We start from the raw sequence: 27,268 nt of genomic DNA, 5'->3' as shown, positions 1-27,268 counted from the left end.
ATCTAGCCCATTTGGCGGGTTTCGAAACAGTGTTTGCTTATTTGTTTACGCACGTAGCTAACGCCGATTCTCATTGGATACTAACCAGACATGCATGCAAGATAAGCGAAGAGGGCGTGGAGCGCTTGCCCCACCACACAACGACGAGAAGAGCTCAATGTCTCGGCGTGCAAAGCCTCCGTAGCTTTGCTTGTTCAGTCTGAGCGCTCGCCTTCTGCCCTGGACTGGGAGACTGAGTGTCGCGGCTGGCGGCCCGCGGTCCGGGCCCCCGCGCCAACTGGTACCTGTGATTCAGACCGCTCGTATGGCAACCTCAGGAGGCCGCCGCACCCTGCCAGCTCCGTCCCTGACGGCGTTCAGCTGTACCCAGCATTTGCTGCAACCGGACCGACGCATCAGCAGCGTTCATCACTGTCCGAGCGGAGGCCACAGGGGCCAGCCGGCGGGTACGGGCTCGGTAGCCGAGACCACGCCGGGAGACGACAGCCCAGTCGACATGGTCTCCTCTCCTCTGTCTCTGTCTCTGTCTCTGTCTCTGTCTCTGTCTCTCTCTCGACTGCTGAGTACGGGCTTAACACGCACATGGGGGGGGGGGGGGGCGGTTGAATACCCTTCACTCGGATGGAGTGAGGGTGGGCGTGGGGTCAATATGACGCCCCTGAGACCTCAGAAAATGAGAGCTGGACGCGTCATATTCACAAGGTATGTTGGACCGCGCGTGAATTCACTTGTCTCACAATTTCAGGTTCCTGGGTCATGACCTTCGGGTCAAATAAGGTCTAAAAAGTCAAACTCCAGATTAGTAACCAAGGTGCCCCCTCCCCCTCCCCCCACCCATACCTTCTCATGCAACCGCTGTGAACCTAGATGCCTATTCTGAGCAAAAGGTGACTGGTGCCCATTTAAGGTCAGTGACGTTGTGTGACCTTCCGAAGGTCATGGTGACCAAAAACGTACAAGACTGCTCTGATTTTTGCACTTGAATAAGCGTTAAAGCTTACGCTAGGCAATACTTTTCTAACACAAAATGTTGACCTAAGCTATTTTCGGTCAGCGACCTATTTCCCCTAGAAAATTGTGTTCGCTCAGTCCATGACCTGACTTTGACCTGCCGTAGGTCAATGGCTTTACATGGTATATCTACATTTTTTACACCAAACCACCCGCTATTCAACTGTCTACAGCTATGCAAAATTTTCGCACGGCTACGCCGCGCCGTTCGAAAAACATTCTGCAACCATTTTTCCGGGGATTCACATTTATTCTCCACCCGAGCGCGTGTTATGAGTCCAGGTGCATTTGTATCCTTAACCGATGGTGTCCAGCGAAGTGGGTGGACTTAGAACCTGATTTGCCGACAGATTTGGGAGAAATTCCGACCTTGCAACATAACCACAGATTCACCGACACTCAAAGCATGGCGCGTTCATAAACGAGGCAAATGAGTACGTCTTGCGATCAATATTTGTCCATTGATTTTGGCCACAGATACTGCTTTCAATTGTCCTGTGCCATAGCGACTTGAGCCAACCCGCTCCAAACTATTGTCCGCTCTCCGTGCACCCTGGTGTGGAACAAAGAGGAGCGAGCACCGAGGAGCGGCAAGGGACGCAACCAGCATCGGACCTGCAGAGCCCGCCAGCTGCCATCAAAATCGTTCTAAAAATATTGTGTTGGCAAGGATGGAAGCCATCTCACACCCATGCCGTTCTTCAAGCACCTTTAATTCGAAAGAGGGTGCCAATTCGGCGCTTAAACAAACAGCACACTGAGAGCTCGCACACTAGCCGTGCCGAGTACCAGGCGCCAGGCCGCAGCCAGACTCGGAGTCTCCATGCTATGTCAACGGGACCCCTGGCGCGGAAGTGCCGCCCGCGTGCCCGGCCGGCCATTCCCACCCTCGGCCGGGCGCCAGCCGCAGGTGATACAGGATAGTGCTGTGCACGTCCCATGCGCGAGGCGAGCGGAGGCGCCAGCCATCGCCGCGACTACAGGTGGGGTGGGCTGGGGCCCGACGTCCCTCCGGCGCCCGCCAGCTGCGCCAAATGTACAGCTGACCCTACTCCTTGCAGCGTGCAACCATGCTTTCCGGGCCAAGGCCACGCAGCTACGCAAGATTTGAGGGCCGCTCCGAGCATACCTGATCGAAATCTGCCCGCCTGCGTGGCAGACGAACGCCAAGTGTCATAACCCATCCAAACCAGTGCAGCCTGGGCTGGCACATGGGCTGTTCCAAGTCGTGTCCGTTCTATGCCACGATATTTTGCATCCTCTCGGCGCCTGATTAAGTTCTGGCAGCCGCTTTCCGCAGGTTTCAGTTGCGGTGACATGACTCCTTTCGGCGGCTGCCCTATCCGTCTCGGTCACGCCATTTCGCAAGCCCATCACCCACCGAAATGGCAATGCCTTAAAGCCTTTCTTAAGATGACGGGCAACTTAATATTGTTCGCGTTCCTGAGCCCGTCCCAGAATGTGACAAATGGCTATCCCTTTCATATGCAGCCCCCCCCCCCCCCCCTACTACCACCACCCGCCCGCGCCAGAGATCAGCACCCTGACGGGACCCCCGGCAGCCTGATTGGCGAACAAGCGGCAGCCAAAGCCGGCCGGGGTGCGCGCCTCTGCCCAGATATGTTCATTCTGAGGCGCGAGATCCACCGCCTGGTGCAGCCGACGTTCTCGCAAATCAAATGCGGCTACATGGAGCAGAAAGTGTCCCGCGAACGCGCATCATGATGCAGTTTCAGCCGGGCATGGGACGAAAGCGGATAGTGGGTGGGGGCGCGCACGGCTCCCACGTGGCCGCTCCCACGCGCACGCTCCCACGTGGCATCATCCGACTTACGGATGAATATTTCCCCGACGAAAGAAAGGCGAAATCGACAGGACTCTCTAAGCGCCTACATGTATCCACTGTCGTCGCCAGAGGTACAGAAAGCACAGCGCGACGAGGCGAGCTGACCGATCTATTTCAAAAGCAAACATATCGGGCGGAATTCTGCTGGTTGCTGCAGTCAAGTAGAATACGTCAGCACCATGGCAATGAGTCCGCGAAGGCCGGTGGTGCCGTAGTGGTTAGGGAGCTCGATTCTGGACCTGTCGGTCTTGGGTTCGTGCCCCTGCCACGCCACCATAGTATCCCACATGATACCTAATACAGGCATTCATCTCGAAATGACCGTGGCAGTCAGTGAGACGTCAATCCCCAAGCATTATCACAATCTATCATCGACCAGCCTCCGCGCTGAACAGGGCCCGTTTAACGCTCTAAAGCTCGTAACGCCATCAACCAGACGAACCGGCAACGGCCTCATTCCGTAGCAGCTCACGGTGGAGACCTGATGTTAAAAGCGGCAGAAACTGTTTCTGCTGGAGAAGCGTCGGAAACCTACCGTGCATTCTACTCGTCACCGCACTCCATGCTTCCCATGAGTTTTGCTTGCCGCGTACCAGTGCACGGTCACGACTGCATCACTGCACAGTCACGGCCGCGTTCCGAAAGCCGGCCTGAGCGGCCGCCACGGGTCGCTCACCCTGCGTGTACACGAGGGGCACGGAAGATCCAGTCATAATTGAGCACGTTGCCGAGCCCGGAGCGGAAGGCGTTGATGCTGTCGACCAGCGTCTTGACGGCGAAGTCGTCGCGGATGCGGCCCTCCTTGCGGGCCTTGGTCACGATGCTGCCGGCCCACACCAGCGGCATCAGTATTTGAGGTGCGGCGGTCTTCTTGTTCATGATCTCGAATATCTTCCTCTCCGTTTCCGTCATGATACCTGTTCGGAGGGCACAGACGGCTGTAATTTGGAGCCTAATGCATCTGGAGCTGGCTGGAATGCGTTCACCACAGATGATATTTACACGAACGACCGTATGCCTGCATCGCCGCCCGTCTGGCCCCGCACGTGGTCTCATCCCACCGCGAGTGGGACGGCACGCAACGCACGCACACCCCCCCCCCCCCCCCAGAAATCGCATTACGTGTTTTCAGTTACCAACCTTCCAGGATGAAACAAAAAATGCGCGATCGGCTTGGAAAGACGACAGGATGGTGATGATGAGTATTCGCGAGCTTTCAATCGGGGCCAGTTTAACAACGGTTGCCGACGGTGCTAATCTGAGGTTTAAGCGAGCGACCGGGCCTGTCAACAGACCATTTCCAGTGCATTTTCTCCGCACCATTGTAACACGGCGACAAGAGTGCATCTTCGGTTCGGAAAGTTCACGTGACGCTAAATATCAATTCCATACCAACTTTAAGTGAACATAGGTTTCGCAGCATCTACCATCGGTGTGGAAGTGACGTCTGAGCGTGCGAAGCAGGTGCCAATCGACGTGCCCACAGCGGACTTGTCGGGCACGGTGTCAGTGATATCGTTATCAAAAACCTTGCCCACAGAAAATGGACATAATGTGGCAGCTTCTGTTATCACCTGATCAAATCCACTTTCATTTGAGATCGGTTCATTCAGTTATGAACCGATCTAAAATGAAATTATCATTATTGCCATTAGTCTCACTTGATCCATACCGTCAACGACTTATCGGCACTTGCAACAGAAAAACAGCGCAGGGTGTTCGCCGCCAACAGAAATTGGTCGACGCGAGGCAGGCAAGCTCAAACATCCCAGGTTATAGCAAATTCGTCATCGCTTGTCACGCGGGGTCAGCAGCGGCGGCCAACTGAAACGCCAAGCTTCACACCACTCCGCAGCGAAGTATGACAGCAATTAGATAGCAGTCTGAAAGGACAGGGAAACTTGTTTTTAAATATCAGTGAAACGCGAGCAGCAAAGCTTTCAGCCCGTAGACCGTCATCTCACACAACTCGGTGGTAGGCGCCGGGTGTCCACATACACGCCCCCAAACACCACAACCAAATCCAGGGATCTCAGCACGTAATGAGACTCTGCCGCTGCCGCCCTGACTTCACGGCCCCGCGGTGCTGCGCATCGGCCGCCAGCTCCACAGCCGAGACCCGAGCCGGGTCGGCGGCACTCACCTGCCTCCACCAGGTGATCCAGCGTGGGGAAGCGCTTCTTGACGCGCGTGCACACCTGGGACATGGTGTAGACGAATGCCAGGTTGACGTAACGCATGATGGTGCGTCGGACGAGACGGCCCCGATCGTCCTGCCGGCACCGGACCAATGCTGGTCACCAGGCTGACAAAGGCCATTAAGTCACCCAGGGTCACAGATCAGGATAGGTCATAAGGTCATCAGGCTTGTACGGGTCACCAGGTCAGCAGAGGCCGCGAGTTCCCCCGATCAGCCACGCTAAGCGTATGCCACAATTTCAGCGCGGGTCACAAGAGCGGCGAGTAACCCGGTCCGCACAGGTCACACTGCCACCAAGGGTCAGCGAGTCACCAGACCTGCTCATGTCACTACGCTGGCGACGGCCAACAGGTCAGCATACGCCAAAAGGTCAGTAAAGGTCATCAGGTCAGCAGAGGCGCCCCACACGGACAGGACGTTCCGCGAACCGGACCGATGGCTCGTCACAGTGGCCTCATCCCGTGCGTTCCTCAACACCCAACTCAGCACGGCCGTCGGTGTGGAATTTGCATTCAACACTCCGAGGCAACAGTTTTCAACAGTTTTCTATTGACCCCGAATGCAGCCGCCACCAGGGAGAGCGGCAGGTGACGCCATGCGGCCGCAGCAGTTGTGTGCGTTTGAAGCCCCGATGGTCACGGTACTAACGGCAACCACAAAAATGTTTTGGAAGGCACAGTCCCTTTACGGGATAACCATAGTAGCTGCCCACGTCAGCCCCAGCACGAACGCGGTTTCCTATCCAGGCGGGTAAATATTTGACGTTTGGGTGAGGAGACGAGATATGTTTTACATCACCTGGCATTACCTTACCTACCTGTAAGCGGTAAGGTGAAATAGGGAAATAACCCACTCAAAGGATTCCAGGGGGCCGAAGCGATCAAAGGGTCAAAAGCGCCAGAAACGGGTCAGCCACCACCGAGAAGACAAAAGGTTGGCTTAACTCTGTGCCAGCTGCCCAACACCATTGATTACTGGCTTTCGTGAGAACTTCCCAAGTATCCAGCATGTTTTGCATCCGTCCTAAGGTGTCAAACCCTGACCGGTCACCAGACAGAGGTCAGCAGTGATGACCTACAGTGAACGGGCATGACTGGTGACCGGGCCGGGGCAGCACCAGTCCTGCTCTGTCCCGGACTTGGACCCGCCGTCTCCGCTAAAGGCAACGTCAGGTTCTGCTGCGTACCTGATACAATCGGCATCACGCCCGTGAGGGCTAGAGGCGCTCTGCCATGGGGGCAAGTGGGGGGGGGGGGGGGGGGCGGGGGGGGCGGGGGGGGGGGGGGGGTATGTGGAGGAGTTAGGAGTGTGAAGGTTATGTGGAGGAGAGAGAAGTTCGACAAGCGAGGTGGTTGTCTACATTGACTAATACTGATAACTTCGACATGGAAGTTTACACAGGTCCTCTGAGAGATCCATCCAAGACAAATTGGAGGTATTTCGAGCTGTACGCATATTGGTTGACCGCAGGCGGCCATACACGGCGCTGTACTCGATACATGTCCGAAGACTGCACGCAAATGTCAAGTAGCACCAGAGGGCGGGACGGACCGCGCCGAGCATTGCGGGACGTTAACCTTGCGCCGCAAAAATCGGCCACTGAGCCGGACTTCCCCGCTCGGATGGTGGGGTCCTCTCTTAAGTTCCGAGGGGGCCGAAGGGCCCTCCGGAACCTACGATGAAAGGTCCAATTTGAGGGCCCAAAGGGTCCGAAAGGCCGGCCGGAGGTCGTATTCAGCGGTTCAGGCTGCGGGGCCGGGCCACTGTCCATGTCACGGTCAATGTCGCGACCCTGCGCGGCCCATGGAGACCGCAACGCCTGGCGTCATGGTTTTTGTTTCAAAGGTTTGCGAGCGCTCATGTTCAGAACTACTTTGCATAATACGCATCTCGAATCGACTTTGACTGAACGCTGGACATTTGCAGACAAACGTGGCTTGGCTATGCTAATACAGATTACATTTCGATATACAAACCATATTCGCCTTACCTTATATCTCTGTAGAAACCAGACACAAATTCTGACGAAGGTTCTGAGTTTTGTCGGTTTAGAGAGCGCACCGCAGCCTTGCAAAATGGGGAGCGCCGGTATTTCGTTCATGAAATCGCTCAACGCATGATTTCTTCAGTTTATTTACCACACAATTCAGACAGAATCTACCTCGCAGCAGGTTCTGGCTTCTATTCCGGTTATAGAAGCGGAGACATGAAAAGCAAATCGAACAAAATCATGCCCTCATTAACAAATGAGACATATCCGATGATTTTTCGTGGGGGTGGAGGGGGGGGGGGGGGGAGGACGACTATTCGCTATCAGGGGTCATTTGTCAATCCTCTGCTTCACCCTTTGCCAAGGTTCTGGCTGCGCGCCTGATCCAAGGCGTTTATATGTCCAAGATGGTTCTCGATGCATTTTTTGCTGTGACTGCTCATTGTCGCCGAGAAGGGAAAAGGTTTCTGGACTGGGCTCTGGCTGTCCTTGTGTTCGACACGAGCATGCGCCATGAATGAATACACAGCTCGGTAGCCCTGGCAGAAGCCCCCTTCCCAGGGCAGCCGCACTCGATGCGGTCAAAAATCGTCAGCCCTCGCCTGCGTCGTCAGTTGATATCGTGAGTTATGATACATTAGGGGTTATGATATACTAGGTGTTGTGATGCGTTAGGTGTAAATCTATACTAGTTGTGATACAATAGGGGGTTGCAAACATCAGGGAGACTGCGATACGGTCGGCGTTATGTAAAAATTATAAGTTATGATACGAAGTGCTCTGATTCAGTACGTGTCATATGTAAGGAGTTGCGAGACATTAGGGGTAATGAAACATTAGGTGCTTTGATACCCTAGACGCTGTGATACATCAGGCGGTGTGACACATTAAGCGTCGTGATGCACCAGTGCTTGCAAACATTAGGGGTTGCGATAATCCTCCAAAACGGACATGGCGGTGGACAACCGCATCCCATTCCAAGCATTCCCAGCATGCAATCCAGTCGGTCGAAAGCCAGGCGCAAGTCTGAAGCCTGGTGATTCGTTTATCCCCGTCGCCCGTCCGCAGCCAAGGAAAAAACAACCGCGGGCATTGTGTTTGCTGCGGTGCGAGTCATAAATTGCGCCCGAGCGACACCTAATAGCGGAAAACGAAGGCCAGCACAAAGTTCGTGCGAGGCCAGCAGGCACTTCACCGCCATCAACAAACAGTTAACCGCGACGAACGCACAAACAGATGGTCGAAACCGCCACTTCCCTCCATTCCGGTGATAGCCCCGAGGAACAAAGCCGTGAGAGCACCCGATAAACGCGGCCCGGCCGAGCGAGGTGGGCGCAGGGCACGTCACAGGTGTCCGCTTCTCGCGCGGAAGGCTGCCAAGCCCTGGAGTCACGCTCGGCGGGCGGGGCGGAGCAACAAGGCAGGCCGACACAGACCGCCCGCCAGCGGCAGCTGACCGCGGCAGCAGTCAACGACCCGACCACGCACGACGGGCGAAGCCGGCGGCGTTCGGCACCCGCGATTCACGCCACACGGCTGACGAGGCGGGCCGCCACCAAAGTAGCTATCTGTCTGTAGCAACAGCGCCCAATTCCCCCATTGGCGCTGGATGCCGCGGGCGACATTGCCAGATGGCGTCACCGGCGATCGTGACCCACTGGCACAGGGTGCCAGTCGCGGCACGCGTCGCGATGGGCGTGTAGCGGGCCTCGAAGTGAAGCTCTCTGAACACGTCGTGGCCAATGAACACCACTGTGACGTTCAGCACAGATGGACATTTAACAATTGCGACGCACGACTCTGTTGCTAGATAAACATCTCACCACGACTTGTGCAGCCGCGCGACATGAGCGCAGAGGCGCGTGTCATCGATTATCATATACCCGTCTCTCCCGGATGTTGCTACGTCGACAAGAAGGGGAGCCGCCCTTACCGGGACGGACGAACTGCTGTGCTTTTGGAGACGGCTTTCCCCCAGGTATATCAACCATATGTCGTGGAACTAGTTCCGTCGCATGTTGGAAGTCATATCACGGGTCAGGCGGCGGTTACTGACGCCAATAACCGGCCACGACCCGCGGCGTCGAAAACAGTGTTAACTTCGCCGGGGCAAGTTGATTTGCTTGGGCAAGGCTCGAACGCCCAGATGCTGGAAGGGTTACGCCCCCATCCACCGGACGCGTTTGGAAGTTCATCCTGTATTAATTGCCCACTAAAATTGATCTCGTGTCGCACGCATTGCGCGCGACCAGGAAAGGCGGCCTGGTGGTGGCTGTAAGAGGTCGCTGCCCTGCCGCCGAGCATGACACAGGCGCCTCGGTCCTCGGAAGTCGCCTTTTACTCTCCGGCTTCCCAGGGAAGCCGCAGACAGCAGGCCGAGGCGAGGCGGCCGGCCGGCTGGCCGTGCAGGCTCTGGCAGAGCCGCGGCAGAGGCCGAGGCGAGGCGGTCGGCCGGCTGGCCGGGCAGGGCTCTGGCAGAGCCGCGGCAGAGGCCGAGGCGAGGCGAGGCGGTCGGCCGGCTGGCTGGGTAGGGCTCTGGCAGAGCCGCGGCAGAGGCCGGGTCACCGTGACGCACGTCAGCGCCGCACGATTCAGACACACATTCCTGACATTTGCAGAAGTCCATCAAAGCAGTCGCCGTTTTCAAACCACTTTTTCGCCATATATAGCCCGTCGCGGTTGGGCGCCATTTCTTGCAGCTTCCCTCCAATAGTGTTCAATTTTGCTGCGGAGAATCCTTCGTCCAAACGCTGCCTGAAAGCTGAACAGATTTCCCGCCAGAATTTCTTAACGGCTCGGCACCGGCCGTGGCAACAGCGACATAGCAGCCAAGACGGCCCACCAGGGTCCTCTCCGTAGTCGCTAGCGGTAATTTAGCTTCCGGGCCCGCAGGCCTTCCTTTATTGCCATTTCGGGGGCTGTTTTACGGTGCATGTAGCTGCTGTGGTCATTAGGGTCGCCAGACTTGACGGCGCACACAGCCAATAGTACGCGGCCTGATCTGCCTGATCCGCATTCAAACGCCTGCCGGTAAATGATCGCTTCGGGCGGACCCACACCGCATATGGCCATGCAGACTGACGGCGAGCGAGCGCTCGGACCAAATGCCGCGCGGCCATCAAGCATCTTCCCGTCTTCCAGCAGCCCGGCAGTCATGCAGGGCAGCTGCACGACCGTCAAGGGCAGACCGCACCATCGCCTCGCCAGCGTCAGGCAGGGACCGCCGCTGGCCGCGGCGTTGAGCCGGGGCCGTCGCTGGGCCCCGGCCGTCCGCCGCAATGGCTGTATCGAATCCCGGACCGGCAATTACCTCGGGTTACGAGAGGGTTTGAGGCGGGTTATGGCGCAGCCTGAAGCGCGGCGCAGCTGGAGCACGAGCAGGAGTATGCGGGAGCAGCGCGGGCCGCTCGTCCCCGGGGCCGGCCACGACATGCGTCGCCGCCGACCGGCCCGCGGCCGCGGCGACGTGCGGCGGCCCGCAGCGCGGGCAGCGCCGGACGCGAGTCGAGCGCGGCCCGCGACTTATCACGGCGCGCCTGCCAACGTCAACGGTGAGGTCGCACACCAGCCAGCGGCAGGTCATGGGCGAGCGACGCCGGGCCGCGTCCCAGCGCGCGCCGACCGCCAAGCCCGGGCCGGCGCCCGCCCCCGCCGCCGACGCGCCGACCAACAGAGCGTCGGGTGCGGAGACGGCGCGCCGACCGCCAAGCCCGGGCCGGCGCCCACCCCGCCGCCGATGCGCCGACCAATAAAGCATCGGGTGCGGAGACGACGCGGCGCCGCTCGGCCCGCTGCCGGCCGTACCGGCCCGGCCCGCGCCGGCCCGCGGTGTCCCGCCTGAAAACCGGCCAGGTTACCGCCTCACGGCGGCCGGTGCCATGCCGGCGCGCCATCCGGCGGGCCCGAGGCGCCTCGCGACTGGTGGAGATGGCGATGCTGCAACGCCAAGGTCAGCATGCGCCAGGCAGGGGCCGCCACTGGGGAGCGTTGCAGGCCCTCTGGCAAGGCGGCAGCCGGCGCGGACGACGGCACAGCCCATAATTAGACCTCCGATGAGCGCCCGCACCGGCCGGGAGCGATTGTGTGCTATTGGCCGGTTCAGACCAGTTTGAGCCGGCAGAAACTGGGAATGTCTACGACTTTGGGATGTGAACCTACGGCGATGTGGTCAGCTGAATGCGCATACGTTTGACTTTCGCCGGTGTAGACCATCAATGCCTGATTTATTCCGCAGACCTAGGAGCTACGTCTCAAAATCACGAGAGCCGTACAATCCATGCATTTGTCGCCGCTTAAAGGTACTGCGCCCATGTTATTGGCATTATTTTTATTACATTAGCAAATTAACCCATGCATAACGACCGCTTATGTCGTATCTTCTTTTCCACCAACGGTATGTGCATTATGCCGCAATATTCCTACAAAGCCTTGATATTTGCGCAACATGACAACCACCGGGTTCTCCGGTGGCGCATTCGGCCACAGTGTTACGACGCAGCGAGCCGACACACCATGTACAGAAATCACGACGAGCGCGGGCCATTCCTCAGAGGACGCCGGCTCGATGCACGTCCGGCAGTGCCTATTACGGGAGAGCCCACCTACCACTCCCTCCGAAGCGTCTGCGCGCGCAAACGTGGGCCGGCGGCCGCCGGCGCCGCCGCCGCCGCGTCTGCGCGTCGGTGGGGCGGGGCGGGTGCGGCGGCGGGGCTGCCGGTGATCGGCGTCCGGTCGACCGAGCCGACCGGTCGCCGCCGGGTCGGCTCGCCAAGTGCGAGCCGGGTCGGCGCGAGTGCCCGGCCCGGCGCAGGGACCTCGACAGGGCTGACGTGCGGCTGGTGACGACCTGACGCCGCTCTCGGCCGAAATCGGCTCGTAGAGGTTGCCAGAGGTGACACAGAGGCACACTGAGAGAGGCCGACCGGCGACAAACCCCGTGGGGAGCAGAGCTATCCACACTATCCCGACGGAATCCCACGCGGAGCTACTCCATCCAGCACGTCAGATGCGGGGTCACTCCTTCAAGGAGAACGACTGCAGAACGTCAGATACTAGGTCACATCTCCAACAAGACAAACGACTTGGCACCCTTGCGCTGTCGTCGTCGCGTGCACAGCATCGCACGTCCGACGGCAAGCAGCTTATCAAAGGTAAAGGGCTCGGTCTCTCTGGCGGGATGCGACGCGGTACGCCTCTGAAGCTCGCAAGCTGCCAAGGTACACACGCACGAGGGCCCCGGACGATCCATGTCGAGAGGGAACCCGGCATTACACAGACCGTCCGACTCCCGCCTGAGCGCCGGGGACGTTAATGGTCCGTCGCTGGCACTATGTACACAAGACGTGCACCACTGCTGATACAAGGAAGCGGTGCGGGCGGGGAAGCTGCGCCGCGGACCGCCCATCATAGCTCAGCGCGAGGCGGAGCCCGCCGTGCTCCAGCGCTGTGCTGTGCTCTGCCGGGTCCCGACGGCCACCCCAGCTCAGAGGGCCACGGACAGGGCCGTGCTCCATGTCGCAGAAACCCCGCCTTCATGACGCGGAAGGTCTCGGGATGATATTACAAGAGAAGAAAACCACCCCCAAACCACTGCATGTGCCGCGCTTTAAGCCAGCTGTGGGCTATGTTGCGTATCACGTGGCAGCTATCATTGGCCATTCCTGCCGACCGGTCAGGTTGGTTCTCCACCGCATTCTATGCCATGAGCGACTGCAGAGGAAAGTATCAAAGTTTTCGTCGTCTCATACTTCTTTTAGTATATATAGTGCATGCTCCGCTGTAGCCTATGCCTACCCACCCAGGGCCTAACCTATGCGCTTTGTTCTTTTTTAGTCGTAAGCTCTTTCGATTTTTGCATATGCTGACCGTTGTTACCGTTCTAGTACAGGCGATATTTCAAGTTGTTAAAATCACGTTAAACCCAATCAAGATTCAGATCCTATTCTGCTTCATCCAGAACGGAGGCCAAAATAACGCACGCCAATCCGCCTGCATCATCAGATAGTCTTAAGCACTGAAAAGAAAGCCTGACTCTAATCATAAGTCGGATTTGAATCATTCTGAGTGAGAATCGATTCAATCCAGTGGAGTTGAATCAAACTCAAGCCTGGTTCCATCTGGTTTCATGACTGAAAGCGTCTAAAACATTGAGCGTGCCAAGGAAATTTAACCGATATTTTCCGGAACGAGACAAAAGTATTAATTGAGAGATACATATTTCCAGCGTAAACAGAATGCGGAACAACGGAAATATTGCGACGTCCACAACGGTTCTTTTTCAATTGACCTCACCCGTAGGGTCACAGCTAGAAACCCAGCCGGAAATGTGTATTTGACAAAAACGCAGCCCAAAAGCCCGCATTTAAGAATACCACTAAAGACATAATGTCACCTAAGCCAATATTTAATTACCGTAAAGTGCAGCGCACAAATGTCTTTAATGTGCCGTTTCGTCTTAAAACTCTGCAGTTGACTAAGAATTTCGCGGCCGCATGGTGGCATACGGATGGTAGCGTCCAGATGTTGGCGTCCGGGTGGTGGCGATGGTGACGTTCAGGCAGGAAGGGCTGTCCAGCGTGAAGTCTGAGCCCAGAAATTCAAGTTATCAAAAAGGTTCGAAGTACATACATTTCAAAATTCAAATTGAAGTCCGCATAATTCTGCAACAGCGGACTGCCTTACGAGCCAATGTTCCCCTAATTATGCCCGCGCAATGAGAGGACACATGATCTGAATAAAAATATGATGTAGATCGGAAGGTGTCGATATCCGGATCATGGTGTCAAGGATTCTTAGGTGTTACCCTACAAGGCATGTGTATTAGGGACAAAACCACTCCAATTTGGCTTTCACTCCCCCCCCCCCTTGTGACATTATCACCCAACCAGTGCCCGTGCACATCAGTGCACATTTCAGAACCACTGACCCAAGCGGCATCCGGACGAACCCTTGACCAAACACGCAAACCACACCTTTTCCAACCTAGCACATCCATCTTTATAATCCAATCTCAATAATTTATACGGTACATTGTTCCATATCCCCGCAAACGTCATGCGTCGCGACGGCAGCACAAGTGTCGCGTGAACACACCTTGCAGGCTGACGAGGGGAAACGATGCGGCATGTGCTGCTAGAGTGGGACTAGACTTAGACGCACTTCCACATGGTTCACAAGGGTACTTCTTGTTAGGAGTACCGACAACGCAAGATGGCTCAAAAGGCTCCATGATATCAATCATCATCACGTAAAGAATATGTGATAAACAGTGCCTGTCACATGCACCTCGAATGCGTCAGCTATATTCCCTGACACTCCAGTTCAACGGGTAATGTTTCCGATCTCTGGGCCGAGCTAGGACTATTCAAGTATGCTACGAGCCAGAGCCATTTCATGGTGCTATCCAGTACGTCAGTGCGTGGCAAGCTTTCATTTGAAGATTGTGTGTAAATTAGCCGTTGCACACAGCACGCACGCTTTTGGATTTCGATCAGTTTCATTGGATTACTAGAACCAGAATCCTTTTAGCCCCCCCCCCCCCCTCCCTCCCCCCCCCCCCCCCCCCTCCTGTACCAGTGCATGGCTTTTGAATTTTTGTTTTATTACGAAAGAGAAGTTATGAAGTTAGTAGAAACTATTTTGACACACTTTCCGTTGCCACACTTAATCCACAAAATGAGACGTTCAAAGGCACCATATGTGAGGGCAGATGAAGAATACCAGGATCATGACCTGGGTCTTTGAAAAAATGGAAACACAACGGAGTAAACGATTTCTTGAGAGCACGCTTGTGCAACGTTTAATTCACGCGCCCACAGCTGTTTAAGGAAAAGAACATTACACCACTAGATCATAAAAATATAACCCAATGTAGCTTTCACGCTCCCGATGACACCGTGCATCTAGAGACGGTGTCAGTTGCGTCTGCAGACGAGGCGCAGACGGTGCGCCGCGGTGTTACTCACGTTGCCGTGTATGTTGGTGCTGACGTAGACGGCCAGTGAGTCCGGCCAGGGCATGGCCATGTACTGCTCCCACCAGCGGTTCACCACGATTGTCACATAGAAGCCGAGCACGAACGACATGGGGATGAAGGTGCTGAAGTTCGCGCAGTACTTCGCCACCTCTTCAAACAGCCTGCGCACGGCGGCCCGCGGTCACACAAGGCAAAACGGTGAGACGCTCCTCAACTGCCGGGGTAATGGCCCCTCAGGCCTATACTGGGGCGGAAGGCAGGGCAACAGACCTGAACCGCACGGAACAGCACGCTAGAGACGAACCAGAGCACCAGAAAGGAGCACCACAGTTGGCTTGGCGAATGAAAGCGCCGCCCACCAGCCCAGAAGGGGCCAGTGTGGCTACCAGTCACATGGTGCGCGGCCAGCACTCGTTGACATGGACATAGGTACGCAATATGCAACATTGGCTGCGACGGAAAACAACCAAACGTGCATTGACTGCTGCCTGGATAAGCCCTTTCTATTTCAAGTCCTATTACGCCAGTCTGTTGACCGTACTACTTTGCGCCTTGCTACAGCACGTACCATGACATTTTCATTGTCTAGCGCGTTAATGTGGCCAATGGTTTTGGACGTCAGCAACGAGCGATGTACCAGCGCGTTCACTGTTCACACCAATGCGCATGAACTTACTGTCTGTGATTCTCATTCATTGCGAATCGGTATGACATATTAAGGGTAAAATATAAAACGATGTAAAGGGTTAGATCTGGCCAGACCAACTTGTAAATGCTTCCCTTCCATCTGAAAAGAAAGACAAAACAAGGTAAGAGATGGGGACGCACCGAACTTCTGACACCACGCCCATTCCCGGAACACTTGTTTTAATGTCAAGGACAATGTTCCACATTTGTACGGGGTTTTGAACTGACACACCCATTTTAAAGAGAGTATATGGTACAGCTCACAGGCCAGCCCGTTTTAAGATTTTAAAACCATCTGGTTTCTGAACATAGCGCCTGCGAACTTGCTCAGACTATTTCGTGCAGACTGTTCCAATGTCACCCAGGCGTGCATGACGCCATAGTAACGTCACACGAACACAACCTCCTCATTGGACATGCAGCGCTCAAGCCCACGAAAATATTATCATGGAGCTATTCGCGATCAGCGCGCGTCAGCAATATTTTTGGCACCAACGGACCTTAATTTGCCCTGGGGTGAGCCGTTTCAGGCAAGTTTCGAACACGAATCCCGTTTTGTGCTATTGGTACAGAAACTTGGGCAGTGGCATACATAAGACTGGAATTGAATAACTTAAGAAAAACGCCATGACCGAGGATGTGAATGCAAGTAACGAATACACAACCACGGACAAACGTGCTACAACACCGCCAACAAGGGGCAAAACACGCGCACTGTGATATTTGGTTTCTGCACACAGCGCACCGATTAGCATGACACCCCTCGACAAGTACTACAAGTGAGTCAGCCCGCCCGCTACGCTGCCAGTTTCGTACGGCCAGTTTGACGACCACTCTCACGTCATACAAACGTTCCATGACGCACTTAAACGACGACGTAGTGAGGAGCATACTTACCAAGTAGTGAAATTGTGTTATCTAGAGCAGTCTTCTGCACTTTAAATCCTACCAAAAGTTATAAGTCAGCTTATTTCATTATACCTGATGCTTGTCCCAATATCTTCAAATGCGGAACACCTTGTAAAGCGCGGCAGCCTCAGCCATGCAAATTATGCCGTAGAAGATGAAAGCAGATCTCACCAAGGTCTTGAGTCCAATTTAAGAAAATGCTCCATGCCAAAAGCTATTGAAACAAGCATCTTATAAGATGACATAAGATCACTTGCCACTTTTGGTATGTTTTTATATGCCGGAAACTGATCTAAATAACACAATTTCATAACGCCATAGTCGCAGCCAGACTGGCCATGTCACAATTGCCACTGTGGTGGACGGGTAGCACCGCAGCTTGCCGAGGCGACTTGTTAACTGATGCGTGTTGCTAAACCCGAATATTGTTACTGCGTGCGTTTTGGCCCTTGCTTGTGCTGTTCTTGTATAGTTTTCCGGGAAATTCTATTTTTCTACTTGCACTCACCTGTTCCATTACGGTACTATTATTAAGTTGGTACATTATTAATTTCCGCCATAACTAGCACCACTGCCCAAACTCCTGTGCCATGTAGCACAAAACGTGATTCGTGTTCGAAGCTTGCACCCAACACATTAAACTGGTTGTAGACCAAGTGTTGTGTATTGATGCCGCGAATCGTGCTGCCGCACGCCAAACACGAATGATTCGGCAATCATTATTTTGGTTGGCCTTGAGCACTTCATGACTTTTCAGATGGTGGTATTCGCGTGCCGTTTCTATGACGTTATGCATGTCTGAGTGGCCTTCAAATAGGCCGCGGCGAAAAAGTCTGCGCAAGTTCGCGTGCGTTAAACTCCCAAACAAAAAGTAGTCATAACAGGGCGTGGCTATGAATTTCATTTCATGATCATCCAACTGGCCATCTCAGTTCAAAACCCCAGACAAATGTGGACCACCCCCTTCAATAATCACTAGACCACACACTCAGCGACCCAAGCGATGCGCTGGCGTTAGCATGCAATGCCTCTTTAGCGGAAGGTCATTCAATGACGCAATTGAAACACATATCGGCTACACTTCCGACGAGTTCTCAAACAAATCACGCACCCTTTCGCGCTTCCACCGAAGAATAACTCACCGACACAACAGCTTCCAAAAGACGCCGAAGCTTTTTATCGACGCAACCTCGGCGTTGTATGTGATTGTCATGGCCGGTTGTCAGACGCCGTGTCTGGAACGAACACAAATTGTCAGTCACATGAAATTCACATTAATCTTCATGAAGGGTCTGGAAAAAAGAAGCAATGTTTCTAAAATCGCTTTTGGAGCGCTCAGCAGAAAACGTTGGCCTCACCAACACCCAAAAAACATGATTTCTTATTTCTCCCCATATTTCGGCAATTTGACTTTGCTTCCTCGAAGCTTAATTAAAAAACAAACTTTAATGTTCCGTATATTCAAAATTACTTTCCTGCGGAGGAATGACTTCCCACTTCAAGCTAATGAAAGTTGCCTTTGGTGAAACGCTTAGAATGGGGCGTAATTCACAGAACAAAAATGCATCTTAGTAAACCTTAGAAAGTGATCACTGCTGACTACCGCTGTTGCTGATCGAGTTATGTAACCACAACGGCCACAATTATGCGACAAATACGCTGGCTACTGTTGTGTGAAAACATGCATTAACTCATATCAGGGCCCGGTGTACTTCTAAAAGCTGTCGCATATTGCAGTGAATTGTTCTATACCACAATCCAGGAGCTATCATTTGAAAACAAAATCTTGTCACACATTTGCATGCTGGCTTCGCATATGAAGGAGCTAGCACGCCACAAACAGTAGGTACTACGGGACACTATTTCGCACAAAATATGCATGATACTAATCGTGGTGTATTTAAGTACCTCCCATCAAGTACACCAGTAGTTAATTGTTTTGTATTTATTTGGCCTAGCATTTCTTCTTTGCTCATATGTATTGATGGGACTCTGCTGGAGGTGGGAGCTGGGGGGGGGGGGGGGGGGGGGCTCAAGTCAACATTGGGGGAGGGCTCAGGCTCCCCGAAAGCACATAGTGATGCCCCACTAGCCGTCCATAATTATAGCATCCCAACTTACCCATGTACCAGGTGAACGGAAATAAAGCGTCATCACAAGTAACTGGTGAGACACTTGCACTACCACACAAGTACAACCAAAACACGTGTGCGTAAAAAACCACGCGATTAGCAAGCATGCACTTCAGCTGTATGCAAACCGATTCCACCACCTCAGGCGACTGAACTATGAGACAACCCTATACAAAACGAGAAGCTGTTTTCACTGCCGGTGCATTTAACGAGGACGGATATGATGAAGGGCAGCCATCGCCGATCACGGTGCCCCGGCAGCCGCGCCGCCGGGACTGTTCCGTTCCAGTCCGGTCGTCCGTGTGCCACCGCCGAACAGACTTGGCAGAAGAGTGGCGCACGTGCCGCGCGGATAAGGCCAATCAGGTGCACTTGTAGATCGATGTCGCCTATTGACCTAACGACCCGATAGGTGGTATCAGAGAACGAATGCAAGTGCCTATGCATGTTGCTGTTTGCCTCAACACTCCCGAGCTCAAAGCCGTATGTAGATGTTCACAGAAATGCTTTAATATTTGCTGAAGACCACCAGTGTTGTGTCGTCGCCTAAACTGCTACAATGTAACCATGGTCTATATTGCATGTGTTTATCCTGAGTCTCTCCATCATCGCATTGCTGTCTCAATCGTCATGGAAAAGCAACTAAGAAACTACTGAAACACGGAACTGCAAGCTTAATGAGCTTAATGAGCCAATAGCAATGCACATAACATAATACTGTTTTATTTGATGCCTAACACCCAGGGGATGTATGTCTTATATATATATATATATATATATATATATATATATATATATATATATATTCACTTTCAGGGGGTGGGCCTGGGCCCCCGCCCCAACGCTGACTTGAGCCCCTCAATTCTCTTCCTAGTCCCATCTCCATGCACATGAGCAGAAAAGGAACACTGGGCTAATAAAATGCAGCAATTGTCAAACAAATGAAATACAGCAACTGTTGGTACACAAAGTATCCAAAAGCATACTATCAATATCCTCACCATCATGCATCACCGTTATCGCTATCACGCCGGTTTCAAATGGGAAATCATTTACCGACATCAAAACCGTTTTGAAATTGACGAAATATTTTTTTACCTTCATTTCTGGCATCAAGAACGTCAACTACAGAGCTTGAAATTCGGGGGCAATCAGTATTTTGGGGGAGGTTAGGTCAACTTTATTGGCCCAGCCCCCCCCCCCCTCCAACCAATTTTAGGAAGTGACACCCCCGCTAACACCGCAACATTAAGCGCAAGCAAATGACTTCGCTTTACTGCTCTCACAAGGACTAAAAATGTTCACTGGAGAAAGTACGACGGCGTCTCGCACCACGGCAGGACCTGCAACTCAGCATATCAACAGCTCCATGCAGGCCGCACCGAACGCTCAACTCCAGATCATCAGCACTCACACGTCAGAGGTGCCGAGAGCGATACAGCGGCGCCACGGCAGTAATGAGCCATCGGCTTCCCCCTCCCCCCCCCCCCCCCCCCCCTACGGCTTGTCAGCACTGACGAGCGCCGTCACCTGACGTCTCTGGCGACATCGGCACAACCCGCTGCGCGTCACTCGCTCTGATGGGCCGGGGAGACAGCGTGCAGAGGCGTGCCACGCAGCTGGCTGATCAAAGAGCGCCACGGCCGCCAGAACTGACGTCCGGACTGGCTGGCCCCACGGTGAGCGGTGTCAGCGTGCCGCTGCGGGATGTGAGCGGCCAACAGATGTTGCGGTGTCAGCAAACAGGACGGAAAAGAGTCTAGACTACACGCGCAGGGAGCCGACCTTCAGCATCACAACCAGCGTCAAACGGATACTATGTCCAGTCTCGATAAGCGTCGCTTCACTCTATACCCCGCGGAGCCTCGTCTCGCCGCAAGATCGCTACGTCTGTCGGCCCTGGCCCGACCTTACGGTCTTGGTCACAAGTCCGCCCAAGCAACCACGCAGCCACCGCTGGGGTTCTCTGCGCCCGTGAGACCCAAAGACGGAGGTAACCACCACTGTCTCAGTATCATCGCACTTCCCTCACTCCCCCCTCCCCCCTCTTTGATATTATATCCCCGAAATGGTCTAAGCCAAAAGAGTTACCTACGTGACCTATCTGAAGGTCTTGCCCAAAGGCCTATCCTACCCAAACCACGCCAAGCCACCGACACGGGCGCAGATAGAATAAAAGGCAGACGTACGGATAAAAGGCCGATGTACGCGATCGGACCGATAACGGCAACTCGTTTGCAGCCCGGATCAACGGTGACAACCCTGCTGTCCTGACCACTCTAACAGATGTCCAAACGCGATAGGAGACAGGTCCGAACGAGTTTCCATCAGTAAAAGGCTCAGGCGTGTTCTGGACGACCCACGGTCCTTGCCGTCTGCAATGGAGTAGAAACTACCATAAAATTTGCAGCATAATGGGTAGCGAGAAGGCCCAATGAGTGAGCTCATTGAATACAACATATCGCGAGGAATGAGCAAAAGCCTCTCTTTTTCAGTCATGATTGAGGAGCATGGTGAATGTACGAGCACCTCGTGACTTTAAATTTACCTTTACGACGTTAGAATAAATCCAAGTGCAATGGATAACCTCGTACCTTCCATGATTAAACAATGCACAATCTCCTTCCTAACAGCCTTCTCCTGGGCTGATAATCATGTCTTGATGAGCCGTGGTCGGTCTCGCTAGAGTGAATGGTCGAAGTCATTCCAGTGGAGCTGGTTTCTGGCTCGCATTTGAAAGACAGCGCTGAGGCGCATGAATGGAACCGTTGCAGGTCAGTTGGTTCCTGGCCTGGAGACAGGGGGCTCGAGGGCAGCTAAATGATGTTCATCAGGGGGCTGCGGATGAGTTTCCCCGTATGGTTTGTAATTAAGACCATTTCCGCTGCGCCCAATCATCAGAGGCACCGATGAGCACAAATAACCAAATGCAGTTGACGCGCCGGCAAAACTCAATAACTAACTCAGAAGCACCGCATGCAATGCCAGACGTCAAGAAGCAGACTTGCAGCAGCGCTTAGTGCCCCATCAAAGAGGGGGGAGGGAGATGGGTCCGAGACCCTCCTAAGCGCCGGAATATTTCAGTGGCGTTTCGTCCGATTCATGCAGCCCTTCTGACGTGGATGGACGTCAAACAGCCCAGGTAGAGCGGCGCCTCCGAGCAAAAGCGAAAGGGCGAACTTGAACCCAGACAGAGAGGTACCCTTAAATGGAATGTTTCACATTCGAAAATATTGAATCAAACATCAGATGTGATGAAACAAGCCCACTTAAAACTATTGGCATGCTTTAATCTAGGCGACTGCCCTAGACAACACACTTTCTATGCCTACTAAATATGTCCCTCGACGCGTCATTGTTTGATTGTGTCATCGTGCCTAGCACAACATTGATTGAGAGCCCAATGACGACCGTTATATCTGAAATTCGCGCTCACTCTATCAGGACGCCATGAATGCCTGGTGACCTTGCAATACTCTCCTCGAAATAGCATCCCCCCATTTTCGCGGGCGTCTAGCTCAGAAACTAGAGGGGTATATGTCTTAAGAAGGGCAGGGCTGTGAACTGCACCGTAAAGTCTTCAGGATGGGTATTTACGCTCAAAAATCCATACAAATGTATGTGGAAGACTCCCTTTATTTCAGATACAAGGCATGCCTCTCTCTCCCTATATATATATATATATATATATATATATATATATATATATATATATATATATATATATATACATGTATGTATGTAAAGCTAAAAATGCCTGTCGATAAAAAGCAGATGTACGTTCCCACCACCCAGTCAATTGACATGATTTGTTTCTGAAGAATGCGGCGATCAACGTCCGCAAAGGCATTGCTTATTTACTGCATCTTCAGTATAAGCCGCCGTAAATGGCCCTGTCAGAAGCCTCCATGCATGCATGCAGCTTCCACATTCGCCGAAACGGAACAGCAAAGGAGGGCCACCCTGTTCACGAATTCAGTGTTGCATGTATGGCGTCATGCGAAGGGTTTGATGTCACGCGACTGTCCCGATAACCTTTACTTCACTTTCTTAACTGAACTTACACTTCTTAACACTTCGATAATCTTTTTCGGCAGAGACACCTATGCGACATTAAACGGAGACAGAACGTCATCATCTCACAATGTACCGGGGAAAGTGCGCTGGGAACACACATACAAGAAACAGACCCCAACTTCCTCCTAGCACAGCATCAGTTGTCGGAACTGGCCGAGCACAGGAGCGGTAAAAGCTAACCCGTCTCTGTTCGTCATCAACTATTCAACATTGGCGAAAACAGAAATAGCAGGTCCACTGCGTGCCGTCTGTTCGTTGTGCAACTTTCCACGAGCAAATGAATGCATGCACATTGGAATTCAGAACGAACAGCATGATATTCGAGGATCACGTACGGAGTTTTGGATGTCGTCTCGCATATTCGAGCAGCATCACAAGATTTCGCTCCCGACCAGTGCAGCCAGCGATTGCCATGCTTACATGGTGTTAAACGATAGCGCGATCTCACGCATTAAGGAGATGTCTAATCATATATGCATCCCACACAACAGGGGCATGGAAGTGGGCAAAAGTTTCAAACATAAAAGACTTGCGCCCGAACATACAACTGCTTTAGCCAGAAGTGGTAAAGCACACATTTGTTGAAGGGAAAGGTACCGCTGAATGTATTGCTGGGGTCCGTGCAGGCATAAACAAAAGTGCATGTGCTCATGATTCAAGTAGTATTCGTCGTTTTCCTACGTCAAGTAGCCCTGTAAAGTCCGGCTTTAGCATGCTTTGGCGGCTTCCAAGACCGACTCCGACACACCAGGCATCGCGTGCCAGCATCGCGGCGCAGCATTTGTAGCAGTGTTGGGGCGTAGTACATAAGACGAATTTTGCGGTTATTCTGTGCGTTCTGGAGCTGAAAAACCGCCCATGGGAGTTCCTGGTAACCATGGTGTTGGAATGAGCATGTTCAGTGTAGTCCCGATCCTGCTGGGCGCCAGTTACATCCCACGAGGATGCTCGCAGCTCGAACCAAGGCAGCGACACCGGTGGGGCGGTTTGAAGGCACATACACTTGTCTCGGAGTCGGACACCCCTGAGAAGAATAAAGCGAGAATTATCTATCCTAACCAGCCAGTGACACCGCTTTTGGCTCGAGCCCGTGGCGGTATCCTCCCACGAGCAGCGAGAGTAAAGGTGTTTTCTACCTCGCTTCTTTCTATGCAACGTCATGGGGTTCATGTCTAATTTTCTCCCTGAAAACGGTGACAGCTGCCCCCGTCCCCTCTCCCTCAATCCTCCACCACTGATACAGACTAACGCGTGGTTATGAGTCGGCAGGCTGACCAATCGTCCCACAGGTGCCTTTCTGCTAGGCAGTGCACGCGAGAAATCGCGCCCCAGACCCGGAGTCCGAAGACTGTGTAAGACAACGGCCACAAAGGCCGTTCAGGTCTTCGGTCGCAGGCCGCAGCCCTAGATGAGTACAGTATAAATGTGATGAGTACTGAATGACACTGTAAAGTACCTGGCGAGCAGCAGCACACAATCGACACACAGTTCAGAATACCGCGCGCGTACCTTGCGACAGTGTCCAGACATCCTGCTTGTGGTAAAACATTCACCTGCAATGCTCTTTGACAGATGACGTTCGATTTTGAGTCGCAGAGATAATGGGCACAGCAATCATTAGGCTGCCGTGATGGCAGATCGCTTAACACGCGCTCGGGGGCGGGGGTCAAATTGCCCCCCCCCCAAAGGTTTTTCCAGAATGGTTTCCGAACGGCGAGGCGCAGCCACGGAAAAATTTGCCTAGCTGTAGACAACTGAATAGCGGATCGTTTGGCATCAGGAGTTTAGATGTACCTTGTAAGGTTACTGACCTATAGCAGGTCAAAGTAAGGCCATGGTTCCAGCGAAGTCAATTTCTAGGAAATCGTTTGATCTGATGCAACAACGGAGTGTTGACGAAGCCATGCATCTCTGAGATGCTTTATTAGACAACACAAATATTGAATGGGCAAATTGATTTGACCTAAGGTCAGGTATAAAAGGTAAGATCAAGGTCAAAATCAACCTGTTTTATTACTCTAGGCTTTGCTGTATGGGACAGTTTCTTGTGCTCATTTCGAATTTATTGATAGCAGGAGCCGCATTATACATCTTCCATGTCTTATTTTTGGTCAGAGCAGGTCACTGACCTGAAGTGATCCAGGTCCACATTTTTTTTTTTTTAGAAACATACTGCCTAGCGCGACCTTTGTCGCTTATTCAAATGCAAAACTCAGAGCAGTTCTGTATGATTTTGGCCGCCATGACCTTCAAAAGGTCAAACAAGGTCACTTACCTTAACTGAGCATGCGACCTTTTGCTTAGGAACAGTTATCTAGGTTCTGGGGGCATTTTAGAGACCAACCTGAAATTTGACCTTGTCTGACCTTATTTGACCCAAAAGTCACGACCTATGAAACTCAAGCTTTGACCTAAGTGACTTCACGTACAGATCAACACGCCCTGTAACTTTCGTGTCTCTAACTCTTTTAGCTCCCGAGATCACAGGAGGTCAAATTGACCTCCCATCCCCCACCCGAGCGACTGGTAGCTAGCCGGCCAACCGGGCGCGTGTTAACACTCGCAGTCGTGTGATGCATGTGTGGGAATGAAGGTACGTACAAGAAGTTGAGGACGTGGAACGGGCGATTTCGTGTGCTTTTTTATCGTGCCACGTTATAGGGATCACGCAATAATTCCCCGAAAGTAGGTGGACGCTACTGGCACTTCACTCTACCCCTGTTTCTAAACTGCAAACGAACACCTGTCGTATGGACTGAAGGGCAGCCAGCAAACAAGCTCCCTTATTCCCGCTATGCAGGTGAATAAACAATAGCACCATTAACCTGGACGCTTATGCACCAGAGACTAGACAGTTGCGCTTTTAATTGTGCTATTACTTCTCATTCCGCCGTCTCCAACGACACGGGGTAGGGGTATGACCTGTGCACTACTAACTCCATTCCAGCTGTTTACTCCAGGTGTTCGAGAACAAAAAAGGGCATGTGGTGGTAGGTTCGTGCGTGATCTAGAGCGCTCGCGTGATGTTTTGCAGCATCTCCTACGGTTTGCCCATAGGCCCGTTGGTCAGGGTCATTTGACGTCGAACCACGTTGCTGCCCTTTCCACGTGGCTTAACACATGTCCGCAGGGCAAAGCTGAACACAGGTGGATGCCTGCCTCTATTTAGTTTCAAAGGACACTACGATGTCATACATGTCATTCCAATGACCTCCCATGGCAGTCAACTTAGATAACCTTACGCTCCAAACTTTCACGTACAACGATGACATTAGTACATTGCGAAGGGCCGTGTGAAAAGGCTGTGGGCAGTGTTAAAAATCTGTCTTGTCATTATCCTGTTCTTGAATTACTCTTCCACGTCACAAGCCAGCTGTTCCTGACATGACTGCTCACAAAGACAGCTTTGTTACGTCGAACCTGTGTGATTTGACCTGGTGTAACACTCGCCCCGAATGGCTCTAACAACGGTTTTGAGCACTGATGGCGTAAATGATACAATAATCTCACAACCTCTGAGTCGTGGACAAGATGTGGTGGCGGTGCAAACAGCGCTGAGAACGAGTTACGGAGCACCAATTTTCCCTTCGTCCGCATAGAACTTCGAACACGATGTCTTGCAAGGCCCCAACCTCACTTGTAAACACATTTGAACGGTTCGACCTGTTGTGTGAATATGCTTGGAACTAGGCTAGCCAAAATTTTATTGCAACAAGGACAAACGGTTCGAGGTATGTGGTCAGGTACCTCCAAAACAAAGCTGCATCCACATCCCGTGCCTGCGAGGTTAACTCAAACTCCGCCAGTATCACCTTTTTGGTGTTACAGCTTCAAATATGTGACAGTAAGTACGCAAAAATGTTTTACGCCAATTCCAAATTTCTTGTGATACAACTATTAACACACTGTTGTGAAACACGTGTAAGTCTCACAACCACGCTGGACACCACACACAAATAAAAGTTGCGGTCCCAAAAACGGGACATTCAACAATGGCCCACGGCTCAAAAACTCACATGTTCGCTGTCACCTCAAGCGACCAGGTCTTCCTGCCCACTGCCCTCTCACCACACCACCCTCGCTCCGCAGCTCTATCAACGCGGTTGTCTGCTGCGGGCCAGAGGCGCGCACCACTCACGAGCGCCGAAACACCAGCACCCCTAACGGGCGAACCGTCTATCCTCGCCGTGCTTTCGGCAAGGTCCAGGCCCCGGTAAATGATCCCTTCAACTGCTTATTTGGCAGCTAAGAGACAAAGTCTTCTGACGTCAGCTAAACAAAAATAACAACTGCAAGATAAAATGTCGGACAGACAAAAAGGCCACACAAAGCAAGAGATTAGCAAACAAGAACTTTTGACATTTGGAAATAAATTTATGGAAAATTTTGTTTGCATTTTGAGATTTTGCCTCGATTTTCCTCAGGCCAGATGAAAGGACAA

At 52.9% G+C, this 27,268-nt stretch overlaps 1 protein-coding gene across 1 annotated transcript; it reads right to left on the bottom strand.

Moving 5' to 3' along the window:
• Positions 1-3,533: 3,533 nt before the first annotated feature.
• Positions 3,534-26,980, bottom strand: LOC119104110 (bestrophin-2-like; the record flags this gene model as incomplete). Its single annotated transcript, XM_037227786.1, has 6 exons — positions 26,844-26,980; positions 17,761-17,853; positions 15,699-15,809; positions 15,012-15,183; positions 5,001-5,130; positions 3,534-3,774 (listed from the first exon to the last, which is right to left on the bottom strand). Coding segments are annotated over exons 2-6 (725 nt in total), but the record flags the coding sequence as incomplete, so codon positions are not given.
• Between the last annotated feature and the right edge of the window lie 288 nt (positions 26,981-27,268).

Source organism: Pollicipes pollicipes, unplaced genomic scaffold (genome assembly GCF_011947565.3).
Source record: "Pollicipes pollicipes isolate AB1234 unplaced genomic scaffold, Ppol_2.1 Scaffold_5859;HRSCAF=6946_pilon_pilon_pilon, whole genome shotgun sequence".
Taxonomy (NCBI): Eukaryota; Metazoa; Arthropoda; class Thecostraca; order Pollicipedomorpha; family Pollicipedidae; genus Pollicipes; species Pollicipes pollicipes.
This window is presented reverse-complemented; position numbering and strand designations above follow the sequence as displayed.